This window comes from Papilio machaon, chromosome 16 (assembly GCF_912999745.1).
Source record: "Papilio machaon chromosome 16, ilPapMach1.1, whole genome shotgun sequence".
NCBI lineage: Eukaryota > Metazoa > Arthropoda > Insecta > Lepidoptera > Papilionidae > Papilio > Papilio machaon.
Genome location: NC_060001.1, coordinates 2,979,103 through 2,992,269, shown reverse-complemented (window position 1 = coordinate 2,992,269; position 13,167 = coordinate 2,979,103). Strand labels below are relative to the sequence as shown.

Genomic DNA, 13,167 nt, shown 5'->3' with positions numbered 1-13,167 from the left:
ACTTTTCGTCTAGGAGCTTGAGTTCTCGTAAAAACAAGACTAAATTGCAAGTGACATGAGCTTCTGAAAACAAAATGCTTTAGATGTTTTTTCTCGTGTAGTGTTTGTGGTTTACTTTATCTCTATTGCAGTTTCAACTAAAAACAGTTTGGAAACATACTGTTTTATTAAAGATTGAAAAAACTCTTTCATTAACTTCAATGTTTCATTAAATTCAACAAAATAAGACTTCAATAGGAGTAAAAGTCGAAAGTTATCAATGCAGATGTGGTATAACTATAATGTATTAAAAAATCGCTGACAGTTGAATTTCTTGTAGATGTTCGTCAAGTTTATTCCGATTTTGAATTGGTAGTTAAAAAAGTTTATATATCTATTATATATCATTTATATATAAAGTCTTTATCGTTGAAGGAAATTTTCTAAGAAAAACAATAACCGAACAAAGTTTCGATGGTATGACCCTTACGGGTAAAAGTTATTCCAATTCCTTCATAACTGCCGTTATTATAACCGTTATTTTTATTTTATATAAGTTTTTAAAGCTAAATTAGTTTTAAAGATAGTTCTTTGAAGTCGTTTAATTAAATATTTGATTTAATTACTAGAAATAGTAAAATACGTGAGTAAATTTGCTTCGTGAAAAAGATGATTCGCACATTCAACATTCATTGGTTAAAATCTATTCACCAAATCCAACCCAATCCAATCAAAATTCAGCCTAAACTCTAAAGTCACAACATTCATTTTCCTACAGGAAAGCTGTCAGAACTACATCCGGGTGCTAGTCTCGCTGGGTCCGGGACGACTGCTGGTGTGCGGCACCAACAGCTTCAAGCCTTTCTGCAGAGAGTACAGCGTGCAGCGCGACTCCTACCATATGGAGAGAGAGAAGTCCGGCCAAGCAGTCTGTCCCTATGACCCGGATCATAACTCCACCGCAGTCTATGCTGGTAAGAGAATTACCTCTTGGGTATTACGAGTAAAAATATCTAAATTCAAAGACACAAAAAAAACTGACGCACTTCGAATTATTACTTAACTGACTGTCGCCCGCGACTCCGTCCGCGCTGAATTAAAAATAAAAAACTTATTTAGTGGCCTATGTGTTCTTCCAAGCTATGTTTAACATACATGGCAAATTTCCTCGAGGTCTGTTGAGAGGTCCCGTAGATACCTTCTAACAAACATCCATCCTCCATCCAAACTTCCGCATTAATAATATTAGTAAGATAGAATTGGTTACCATTGGTTACAATGCACAAATTATGTTCTTATGTTCCTTAGTTGGATTAAAAATATTTATATACATTGAATAAAAGTTTAATCAGTACAATTTGTATTTGTAGTCAATATCTTACATTGTGTACTGATTTAACAGTAACTTACAGTGTTATGTGAAGCTAAACCTAATAGTGTTATAGAGTGAAGTAGATTTGCATTGATTTAGCCACTAATGCAATCTCAGCTTAGTTACATTGCGTCTATTCCACACCAATATAACAATAGACAGGGGCCACTTAAAGTATATTAGTATAAAATACGATTACTACAGTACACAGTTTATACTTTTGAGATTTATAATTCTTGTAAGACAATTTTGATCTCTAAAACTATTATTATCAACTAATCAAAGACGTCATCATCTTTTGCATTGTTTGTCCAGTTTCATCTACCTCTTCTTGCAAGATACATGTAGAAAAATATCTTGCCATCCTTTCCATTCTCAATGAAAAAGAAATAGGTATCATTATGTTTATCAAGCATATCCCAAGCATTAACACAATCTTAAATCGATAGTAACGTACGTTGATTAAAAACTACGTCGTCTTTTCGTCATGCAAATATCCCATCAAGTAACACTGCATACTATAGGGGTAGGGGTGGTGTTTAGTCTAGCGCTGGTGGCTCACTCTAGCACCACTCAATGCATGGAAACTACGATAAGTTGTCTGCGCTCTATCACTAAATCGGACGTTTTTTTACTTTATTACGACGACCTGATATTTGGGGTTAATAATTTTATTAAAATAAAAAATACATTGACAATATGTTCTCGTTCAATGTCTGATTTTATTTTATTTTACCCGATCTGTAGGACTTTGTATTAAACTTGCTTGTTTTATAAAATGTTCATGCATTGTGACCAAATATAGTAATAGTATTTCATAACGATTAATCCAAAGAAATATTTCACACAAATAGTATATTGAATGGTTTCATCTGAAAGTATTCCACGGAATCACATGTGCGAACCCAAATCTAACCAACTCAATCCATTGTCAGGAAATTAGGGAAAAGAGAAAATCTTTTTCATATCGATTGGACCCACTTTCACAGTCTAGTGGCGTACAATGGCCACTCATTGTTGCGTTGAAAAGAACCTTCGTTGAATGGAAATGCGAGAACGTTTTTCAACGTGACTACTATACATATTAATGTTGCTATGTATCGCTACGTGCCAAGACAATAGCTAAAATTGGCACCCTCCTTGTTCAATACACGCTTCAGAAGCCGAGCCACTGTCTGGATAACATCGGATATGGTTGAGTACAAAAGATTACGCCTTGAGTGGTCTTGTGTATAATATTTTTCGTTACATTTATTACCCTTATACGTAACTCTTTACTTTTATTTCGACCTGTTGAATTCTACATTTTACTATTTTATATATCTGTAAACTAAAATTAGTAAGAATATGAATTCTATATATTTGAATTCTTATAAAGAAATAATGCCGTACCTTTTTCCTGTAAACAATTCTCAAACAAGGAACCCCTCAATGTAAAGTTTCAACAAAAGCTCAGTGAATCGTACTGGACTACATAATTCGTTTCAACCGCGACATAAATGTGCTTCCTACAGCCCAGAGCTCTTCATCGGGGACACGAAGCAAACAAGTTGGATAGAAAAAAGATTGTCCCGAACAAACAAACATAATTTACTTTCCTACTTACCTTTATGGGAAAAAAGGCATTTTTGTAAGTCTTTTGAAATCTGGGAAGGTACACACTTGGTCATTCGACAAATTAATATATTTTGGTGTTTACCTTATATATTTTCCTAGAGAACTACATTAATTCGAAATTATTCTGTAATGCCTTAGTTTTTAGATCTATATTCGTTTGCTCATTTTGTTGTTGATTGTTTATTGCCACCCCAAACACTTGGCGATGCAACGACAGGACACATCATCAATTACGGTCACGCAGTCCCTTTGTGCAATTTTCTTTACGTTAACGCATCCCCTTACAAATTTATATTCATTTATCACAACGATACGAAACCGAAATTGACACTTGTTTCAATGTTATTATTAATCGCTTTACGTTTTTATTTTTAACTAGCATTTACCCGCGAATCCGTCCGCGCGGAATAAAGAATAGAAAATGGGGTAAAAATTATCCTATGTCCGTTTCCTGGTTCTAAGCTACCTGCCCACCAATTTTCAGTCAAATCGATTCAGCCGTTCTTGAGTTATAAATAGTGTAACTAACACGACTTTCTTTTATATATATAAGAAGATTAAAAAAATAGGTGCCTATTCTTGAAACCCTACTTGGTTCTTCTTCTGATTCTCTTCCCATCTCTTTTCCTGGCTAAATAAGAAAATAATAAACTGACTTCATTGCGTTATTTTCTTAAAACAAAAGACTATTGTTTTTAAATATTGAAAATACGAGATTTATTTGTAAAAAGTTGTAGTACCATTTTTATCCAGAATCAAATAAATTTCTGGCTTCGACAATCTGGAGTCATTTTTACTTTAACGATACTGAGAAAAAGTTCTAAATCGCTAATTAATAGATTGTACGAGCCAAGCATTATTAAACCCTTAAAATTTACCGGCTATAGAAAACTTTTTGATTTCCCGTTTATTTGAAAATTTAAACTTTTCTCGGGGAATTCAAAAAATTCTAAAGAAATTATTCTTTCTTGTTACGTCCAGTCTTAGTTTAAATCTACCTACATGGCAATATTTTGTTAAATTGTCATCCATAAATAATCTTAGTGTCCAATGTATTACACCCTCTAGGTTCCCTAGTATTAGTATGCATTATTCATTTGTTACAGTTCAAATATCAATCTTATTGCAACGATACAAAGTTCACAATTAAATTCAATATGCGTCATCCATCGTCCGCAGTCCATTACAATGGCCACGCTTAGTTATCTTCTATTGATCTGGTCCAATTAAGTAAAGCGACGCCCGCGGGACTCGTGTAGCAGACACGAGACCGCTGACCATCTGCAATGTCTCATTTACAGGATTAACGTAATTTTATGTCACCATAATATATCATGTAACATTAGAACTCCATTGGAGTGACATTTTTATTAATACGTTATGTCATAGATTACCTCTAGATAGAGTGTTTGTAGCACAAAAGTTAGTCAAGTTAGAAAGCCTTGGGAGGCATTTTTCTTGGTAAATCTCCCCAGTATTGTTATTTACGTTACATAGTAATTACATAAAAAATAAATCAAATACAACCTGTTTTCTTATGTTGATATTTTATTACTTAGTTTTTAGTAAAGTTTAATATATATAATATACTAGCTTCTACTCGCGACTCCGTCCGCGCAGAATAAAAAAAATGCACACAAAATAAAAAAGTTCCTATGTCCGTCTCCTAGTTCTAAGATACCTCCCCATCAATTTTCAGCGAAATTAATTCGACCGATCTTGACTTATAAATAGTATAACTAACACGACTTTCTTTTATATATATAGAAGATTTGTGAGATCATCATCTCTGTGTAGATGTCTAGATGTTTGTATCATTGATAATGAATGCCATTAAACTGCAATTGCAAAGATTAGAGTCTAACTATCTAGCCCCGTTTCACATTAACCATCTTTATAAGTCACGTTTTATGTAATTAATTTGGAAAGAAAAGCCATTATTAATTGTGTGCACATTTATATTTGAAGACAATTTTGTTCGTCACGTTTCATTAATTTCAAACATGAATCGAAAATAAAGTTAAATTGAAAGGAAAACTCGGTTCTGAAATTGTATTGAATTTAAAGCAAAAAAAAAGTCCGATACTTAGGTCTAAAAGTTAGACTTCATAGGGCTTTGTTTTCTTTCTTCAAACTTAGGAGGTCGGAGTTAAACTTTATTCTACATTCAGACTTAACGACGGAAAACTTTTATTCTTTTAAAATATAATTCGTATAAAATAAATATTTAACTAATTTTGCTAATACATAAATAAAATATTTAAAATCCACATTAAAATCGAGATGCAGTGTTATAATCATATTTTCATTTGTTTCCAGATGGGGAACTATATTCAGGCACAGTTGCTGACTTCAGCGGTATGGAGCCCATCATATACAGGGAACCTTTACAAACAGAACCATATGATTCGATGACATTAAACGGTAAGTAAATTATTAAACAATAGCTGTTACATAAACTAATATCCAAAATAAACCAATGTCTTGCCACAATTTTCCACAAACGGCTAGAATAATAATAAACTGTAAATAAAAAAACGTTCCTTTCAATGTCCAATGTTTTTTTTTCTTCAGTATTTCATTTATATGGATTTTATCCATGTTTTTATTTCCTTTGTATCCATTAGCAATATCCATTTAAATACATTATAAATTCATAAACTAAATGCCAACGATTCGATTAAATAATTGGTTCTTAAACAGCGGGGTGAACATTCATAAATTAATTTCATATCGGTAAAGGTGACGAAAGTTAACACGCATGTAATTAATATGTAAATTGTTTAATATTATATTTACATTTTACGTTTAGACATGGAATTGAATGACTGTATCGAAGTGTTTGTTTGAAATCCTAAAACAGTTTGACTGATTGCAGAAAAATGTCTCATTCTATTTGTATTCTTTCCCGAAGTGACATAGCAGTACTTATAGTAAAGCTTTTAAGCTTTTTGAATTAATAATTGTTTACTAAGCGTGAATATAATATACGAAAGCTTCGTATATCTTGGTAAATTGAAAGCTCGAATATCAAACTGTAATTAGTAGGTACGTATAACCCCCAAGCAGTAAACACTTAGTAACAGTTAATATAGAGATATATTCGTGTATATTAATAGACGTTATATATATTTAGTTCCCGCAGAGTCGTGTTTATTAAGGCATTATATATTGAAATTCGGTTTCAGTATATCTTGGGAATGTTCGATGTTCCGGAAAGCAAACCGGTCTACCATTTACTTGTTACCGACAATCGGAATTCGATGCAGGATTCTACAATGAAATATTGACTTGCATTCGTAGCAACCGCAATTCTCGTGTTTTACTTTGTTACGATTTAATTAAAATACAAAATGATTTGTTGTGCTGCTTTACCATTTGTATTGTTATGTGTATTTTTGTATTAAGAATAATATACGATTTTCTTTTGTTTTTAACGGAATTCATGTCAATTGTCGTTAAATATCCGTTTAATTTGTTTACCTGTTTTGTTTTTGGAACGAAGTTCCTTATCGCGCGTTGTGAAAGGGGGCTAGGCGGAAAAAATTCTTACGAAAAGTTGTCACGACACTTTTTGCTATAGAAAGTATGTTAACGACGAATGAGCGCTACTTCACCATGGCAACGACGTGACAATATATTTATAACGAAAATTCATAGAAATAAAATGTACTTCTTGTGAAAGGCTTAAGTTTTTTATTCATAGAATAAACATTGGTTCCTTCACTAATTAATAGAAAGGAACTTCGTTCCCTCCGGGTGTCCCTTGACACCTCTCAAGTTTTTTTTGTTTTAACTTTCGAATATAACGAATTATCATATAGGTATATGATCAAAATAACAAAATTTATTGCATTGTTTGCTGATAAAACTCAAGACATGATGTTTCATAATTTTTAATAGTCTATAATTAATAAAACTTAACCTATACAAAGCATTCTAACAAAGAATTTATAGAAAGGTATAGGAACATGATTATTGACTGTTGTAGTAAATTCAGCAAACACGACTTACAGCCACGTACAGTACACTAAACTTCCGTCTGTGTACATTGCCTCGGTCGATTGGTTTCGACTGCAACTGTCAAACAGACATCCGTCAAGTTAATTGAATTTGTACCGGGTAGGGGGCGCTGCGAGTTGAGGCAGTAGTCACAGGACTGACATATGATGCAAATACTCCAATACATCCAATTAGGATCGTATTTAAATTGTCCATGTAAATAATACGGCTTTACGATAGTAACTATCATACTGTTAATACCAGTCTGGTATTATAAGATTCAAACTCAATAGCGGCTCGTGTTAAGAGCCTATATTTTTAAAGTTAGGTTTCAAGTGAAACACTGCGGGTTGAAGAAACTGTGTGCAGATGTGTATACCGTATCTCTTTACGTCCTTCCGGTAAATAAACTCGTGATAAATTGCAAGTCACTACAAAGTTTGGATAGCATTCTATATAGAACAAACATTTGTAGACGTTTATAACTTGCTTTATAGATAACCAACGTAATTTTCAATAATTTCTGATGTAATCAATCCGCTTGTCCGCAGCTCCCGACTTCGTGAACTCCTTGGTGCACGGTAACTTCGTGTATTTCTTTTTTCGGGAGACTGCCGTTGAATACATCAACTGTGGCAAGGTGAGTTATGAGTTTTTATCTATTTTTTTTGTCAATTCTATTATCTATATATATAAAAGAAAGTCGTGTTAGTTACACCATTTATAACTCAAGAACGGCTGAATCGATTTGACTGAAAATTGGTGGGCAGGTAGCTTAGAACCAGGAAACGGACATAGGACAATTTTTACCCCGTTTTCTATTTTTTTTTATTCAGCGCGGACGGAGTCGCGGGTAAAAGCTAGTAGTTCATAAATATTATTTTGCAATATCTTGACGGCCATACTTAATTGAATCTCATTCAAATAATGTTGAGCGTAATAATTGTAATTTAATGTTATAGGCGGTATTCTCACGAGTGGCTCGCGTGTGCCGCGACGACCGCGGCGGGCCGCATCGCTTCAAGCAGCGGTGGACCTCATTCCTCAAATCGCGGCTTAACTGCTCCGTCGCTGGGGACTTTCCGTTTTATTTCAATGAAATACGTGAGTATTTGGGTCTAATTTAGTTATTTAAGATAGAGATGCCTTGTGACAAACATTAACTCAAAATAACACGCATTTAAGCAGCGAATTTCACTACTGAATTCAAAGACGTTAATTGTTCATTATTACACAGATTATGATAAATCCACACTAAGGAAAAGCTTTAAGTAAGCCTTAAACGGCTTAGAGTGCTACAGTTGTGTATATATGTGTAGGATATGTCAATAAGAGTAAGCTTAGGAAAAGATACGTTGAATAGATGACACGATTAAGAAGAGAGGGACGCAGGAGATATAACAATTTGGAACACAAAATCTGACGATTTACTTAAATTTTATACCTGCAGAATCTACAACAGAGTTAATAGAGGGCGTGTACGGTGGTTTGAACGCGCAGTTAATATACGGCACGTTCACAACGCCACCTAACAGCATATCTGGCAGCGCGGTGTGCGCCTTCAGCATGCAAGACATCGCTGACACGTTTGAGGGAACATTCAAAGAACAAAGCGCGATCAACTCAAACTGGCTACCTGTTAATAGCGCTAAGGTAAACTTTATATGTTCTACGTCTAGATGTTATACTTTTAAACTTTTGATTTTGTGTTTAATACAGTCGGTATAACATTTTGTCTCTTTGTGTTAGGGTGTTAAAAAAAATTGTTATCGAAGAATAAATCGTATCGGAAGTAATCCAGTAATTTTCACAAATTTCTTACTGTTGGCTATATATTAACGACCCAAGGACTTACATATGAAATAGACTAATCACAGTTAATATATCCGTCAGGTGCCCGAACCTCGTCCGGGCACTTGCAACAACGACTCGCGGCAGCTGCCGGACCAGACACTGAACTTCATCAAGACACATGCCCTCATGGACGAGTCCGTCCCCACGTTCTTTGGCGAGCCGATAGTCATTAGGACGAGTTTTCAGTAAGTCTCTTAACACTAATTTCATCTTTTTATTGCACAGTATGTTGTTTTATCATAATTATGGACAGGTCGATCGGACTTTGAAAAGAAAACCAATCAAATCCAATCAAATAGTAAAGTTAATAACTTGAATACGTAATTAAAAGTTTTATACTTTGTTTTCAGCTATAGATTTACGCAAATAGCAGTAGATCCTCAAGTGAAGACACCAGGGGGAAAGGCTTACGACGTGTTATTTATCGGCACAGGTAAATATTTGAATCTAACCTTTGATAACAGCTCGCAGAACGATAGCGTTACGAAAAATTCTTTCCAGTGTCCTATCTTAATAATTTATAGGACGAACAAATGTGGCGGACTGCGGAAAACCGGCTTTATATGAATCTATAAACATAACCAACGATTGTGGAAGATATGCGTGTGGAGTCCGAATAATTTGTTAACAATTCTAGAAGTTTATCAGGTACAATAAATGTATGTTTTGTTACAGACAATGGCAAAATAATAAAGGCAATAAACGCGGTGTCGTTCGACTCGAACAAGCGCGCCGTGCCAGTTGTGGTGGAGGAGCTGCAGGCGTTCGGGGCGGGGTCGCCCGTGCGCGCGCTACGAGTCGCCCGCGCCGGCCGCGACGCAGCTCGCCTCATCGCCGTCTCCGACCGCGAGGTGCTCAGTCTGCGTCTGCACCGCTGCTCCAGCGACAAGATCAGCTCCTGCTCGTTAGTACCCACATTACATTACGATACTGCTACACTGCACCATCATATTTACACGTGCACAATAACTAAAAACCCGAAAAGTACGAAAAATTACGTCACAATAGTGTTACTATACGTTACTGAACTTGTATAGTTTAAAAAATTTGGTAGTTGTATGGTGTACGTCTCTTTAATCACCAAGCGAAGGTTTCAACAGATGAGAAATCATTCAACTCTAGACCAAAAATACTAGTTTCAGTTCGTGTATTTATGTTACAATGTTCCTCATTCGCAGAGAATGTGTGGCGCTGCAGGACCCGTACTGCGCGTGGGACAAGCAGGCGGGCCGCTGCCGCGCCTTCTCGCACGGCGTCAGCCGCTGGCTCGATGACACCGCCTTCTACCAGAGCGTCAGCACCGGCAGCCACGCTGCCTGCCCACACAGTACGTGTACACTACATTATTTATGAAAAAATAAATACAACTCTTCCATTCACGATACACGATAGGTAGATACAAATAGACAACAAAAGTCTACAGCTAATGTTATTGTTACGAGGATAAGTGGACTGTATGAAAGGGCCGGTTGTATCGCCTTCTTAAATCGCAATGAAAGTTCGGGTCAAGGCTAGTTCAGAAGAGTAGTCCGTTGCCGGTGGAGTCCGAGGTGGCGAGTGTCGTCGCCGTCGACCGCCGTTCGCTCGTTGGTGCCGCCGGTCGTGACGTCGGTCGTGACGTCGCGGTCGCCGGCGCCGCGTCGCAGCGAGTCTTGCCATGTCTCAACAGCTAATATACTTGGTGCAGGTAAAGACGCGGGCGCAGTTGGCGGGCTGAGCTCGGGCCTGTACGACGACGCGCGCGGCGAGAGCAAGGGCGAAGTCATCAACATCGTACAGGACAAGGACGGCAAAGGGAGCACCAACAGTAACGAAGGTAATCTTCATTTTGCTATTATTATCAAAGTTATAAAGTAATATTGGAAAAGACCGTTTGAAACTTTACGAACGGTGCTACCAGCAAATGCGGTGGGTAAACAAAGGTCCAATGGTTTTAGCGGCTTATCCTCTACCGGTGGTTGGTACTGTTTCAATAGCCACTTATTGTTCAGGTCCCGAGGTGCTGGCGGCGGACCCGGTGCCGGCGGCGTACTCTGTGGAGACGCTGGCGCTGGCGGTGGCGGCGGGCGCGCTGTGTGCGCTGGGCGCGGGCTTTGCGGCCGGCTACCTGTGCGGCCGCCGCTGCCGCAAGGACGACGACGACAACATGCCCTACCCTGATACTGAGTACGAGTACTTTGAACAACGGCAGAATATTAATAGGTCCGTACCCAACCTCTCTCTCTCTCTCTCTCTCTCTCTCTCTTTCTCTCTCTTTTTGTCTAACTATAGATAATGTTCTATATGTTGATGGAGTCAATTTTTTTGGTTAAAGTTTACAATTCTGAAATTAAATATCCACTGTCAATATTGTAGAGAATACTGCACTCGGAGTAATTAAGTGGTCTTTCTTGGTGCGGACTAAGTATAAGGAAATCTACTTTAAATGTTTCTTTTGCCCACTTAGTTAACATCTGATTATTAGTAACATAGTCAATCTCCACCGGTACAAATTTGCAAACTTAAAAATCCATTTGCTCTAAGAACATTTATAAAAGCCTTGAACTCTTTTTAAAAACTAAAAATCCACTCCACTTCCAGAATCCAAGCGGAACCGAAGCTCCTACAGCAAGTTGAAGAAGTGACATACGCGGAGCCAGTGCTGGCGCCGCAGCCGAAGCCGGCGTCGCCGCGTGCCACACTGCGCAAGCACGCGCCGTACCACGCGCCACACACGCCACACACGCCACACACGCCGCACACGCACCCCAACATGCACGCGCACCCACACCACGAGACGCTGTTCCAGTTCCAGCCCGACAACTACCGCCGCGACAACTTCGGCACTCTGCGCTCACACCAGGTCAATGTCAGTTGCGCTCCTCTCTCTTTCTATTTGCATGGCTTATTACCTTGCCTTACATTATGCAGGAGTATATTATTACTATCTTCTGTAACATTATATCCGACATTATTTTATCTGTGCATTCGGTCACATGTAATTGAACCACAGATATTTACAACTGTCCTTGCCATATTTATAGATGCTGGCAGCATCAGTGTTTACTTTAAATATTAGTATTTCATTTATGAAAAAAAAATGTATTCTATTTTTGAAAAAAAAAAAACAATATTTATATTTCAATTCCACTTTCTTGATATTATTTGTTTGGTATGTTTTTGTTATAGCTAGTTAAAGCTTAGGTTACTATCCCTATATATGTTTTTTAAACTGTAGTCGTAAGCAGATTTCTGTGTGTTTTCCGCATGATATTACTGTTAGTATTTCAGGAAAGAATCCAGTTTACAAGAAAACAGTCATAGATATAACGGTAAAAGTAGAAACACATTTCGCATTTTCATGTCATTTATATTGCATGGCTTTAATATAATAGCATATAACAGTTAATTTTCTCTGCCGAAGCACCTGCTCAATATATATTGTAGTCCTTGTTTTTCCAAAGATGAAACGAGAGGGATGTATGTTTTTTATAGATTTGCTACGGCATTTTAAAGTTATGGTAAATGGTGTCATTTTGTAATTAAATTTTTCTATAACAAATCATTCATTAATTCAACTTTAACATTTTCAAAATAGTTCATTTCATTATTGTTAACAAACCAATTCATATCATTAAATAATCATGCATGTTTTCATTTAACTCATAATTCATTATTCCATTTATCAATCCGAAAAGCATCGTGAGTGTTAGAAGTTATTTAATAGATATTTAAAGAACTGCAGTAACAAATATAATTTTTTTGTACTGTACGTAACACTTTCACGATGCTTTTCGCGCCATTAACCCACCATTTTGTATTTCATGTCACCCCACTATCACTGATATTGACTGCGGCATGTCAGTTAACGCAGGAGTGTTCGGACCGCAGGGCGACGGCTACCGGCGCGGCAACGACAACGGCTTCTCGACCACGCGCTCAGTGAAGAAGGTGTACCTCTGAGAAACGAGCGGGGCGGACGCGCGCGACACCATGCACCAACACAAGCATAATGCGCACCACCATCATACCTTGGGTAAGCGCCTCTATACACCACACATCTTGAACTGTCTCATTCACTCACAAGACACAATTGACACCTAAAAAGACATCTTTTTCGATATTCTAAGATTTTTATTAAATAACTTACTACATAATTAAAATAGATTTCATACAATAATACATAAATGTGTGGTGTTTTGTGACAGTGTCGCAGCGCAGCAGCGGTTCGGGTTCGGGCTCGGGGTCCGGCAGCGGCGGCGGCTCCTCGTCGTCGCCCTCGCCGCCCTCCTCCTCGCCCTCGCCCTCCGGCGAGCGCCCGCCCACGCCGCCGCCGCCCGCGCCGCAGCCCTGCGCCTACATCT

At 37.4% G+C, this 13,167-nt stretch overlaps 1 protein-coding gene across 1 annotated transcript in view; it reads left to right on the top strand.

The window, feature by feature from the left end:
- Positions 1–13,167, top strand: part of LOC106716738 (semaphorin-1A) — a 253,117-nt gene extending 239,950 nt beyond the window's left edge. Inside the window, exons 4-17 of the mRNA XM_045681704.1 lie at positions 758–953; positions 5,288–5,392; positions 7,522–7,610; positions 7,933–8,074; positions 8,421–8,623; positions 8,864–9,009; positions 9,175–9,257; positions 9,500–9,728; positions 10,003–10,151; positions 10,512–10,640; positions 10,816–11,026; positions 11,405–11,672; positions 12,695–12,839; positions 13,012–13,167. Of these exons, the coding sequence (XP_045537660.1) occupies positions 758–953; positions 5,288–5,392; positions 7,522–7,610; positions 7,933–8,074; positions 8,421–8,623; positions 8,864–9,009; positions 9,175–9,257; positions 9,500–9,728; positions 10,003–10,151; positions 10,512–10,640; positions 10,816–11,026; positions 11,405–11,672; positions 12,695–12,766 (2,022 nt within the window). The 3' untranslated portion in view covers positions 12,767–12,839; positions 13,012–13,167. The remainder of the gene's footprint in view (positions 1–757; positions 954–5,287; positions 5,393–7,521; positions 7,611–7,932; positions 8,075–8,420; positions 8,624–8,863; positions 9,010–9,174; positions 9,258–9,499; positions 9,729–10,002; positions 10,152–10,511; positions 10,641–10,815; positions 11,027–11,404; positions 11,673–12,694; positions 12,840–13,011) is intronic.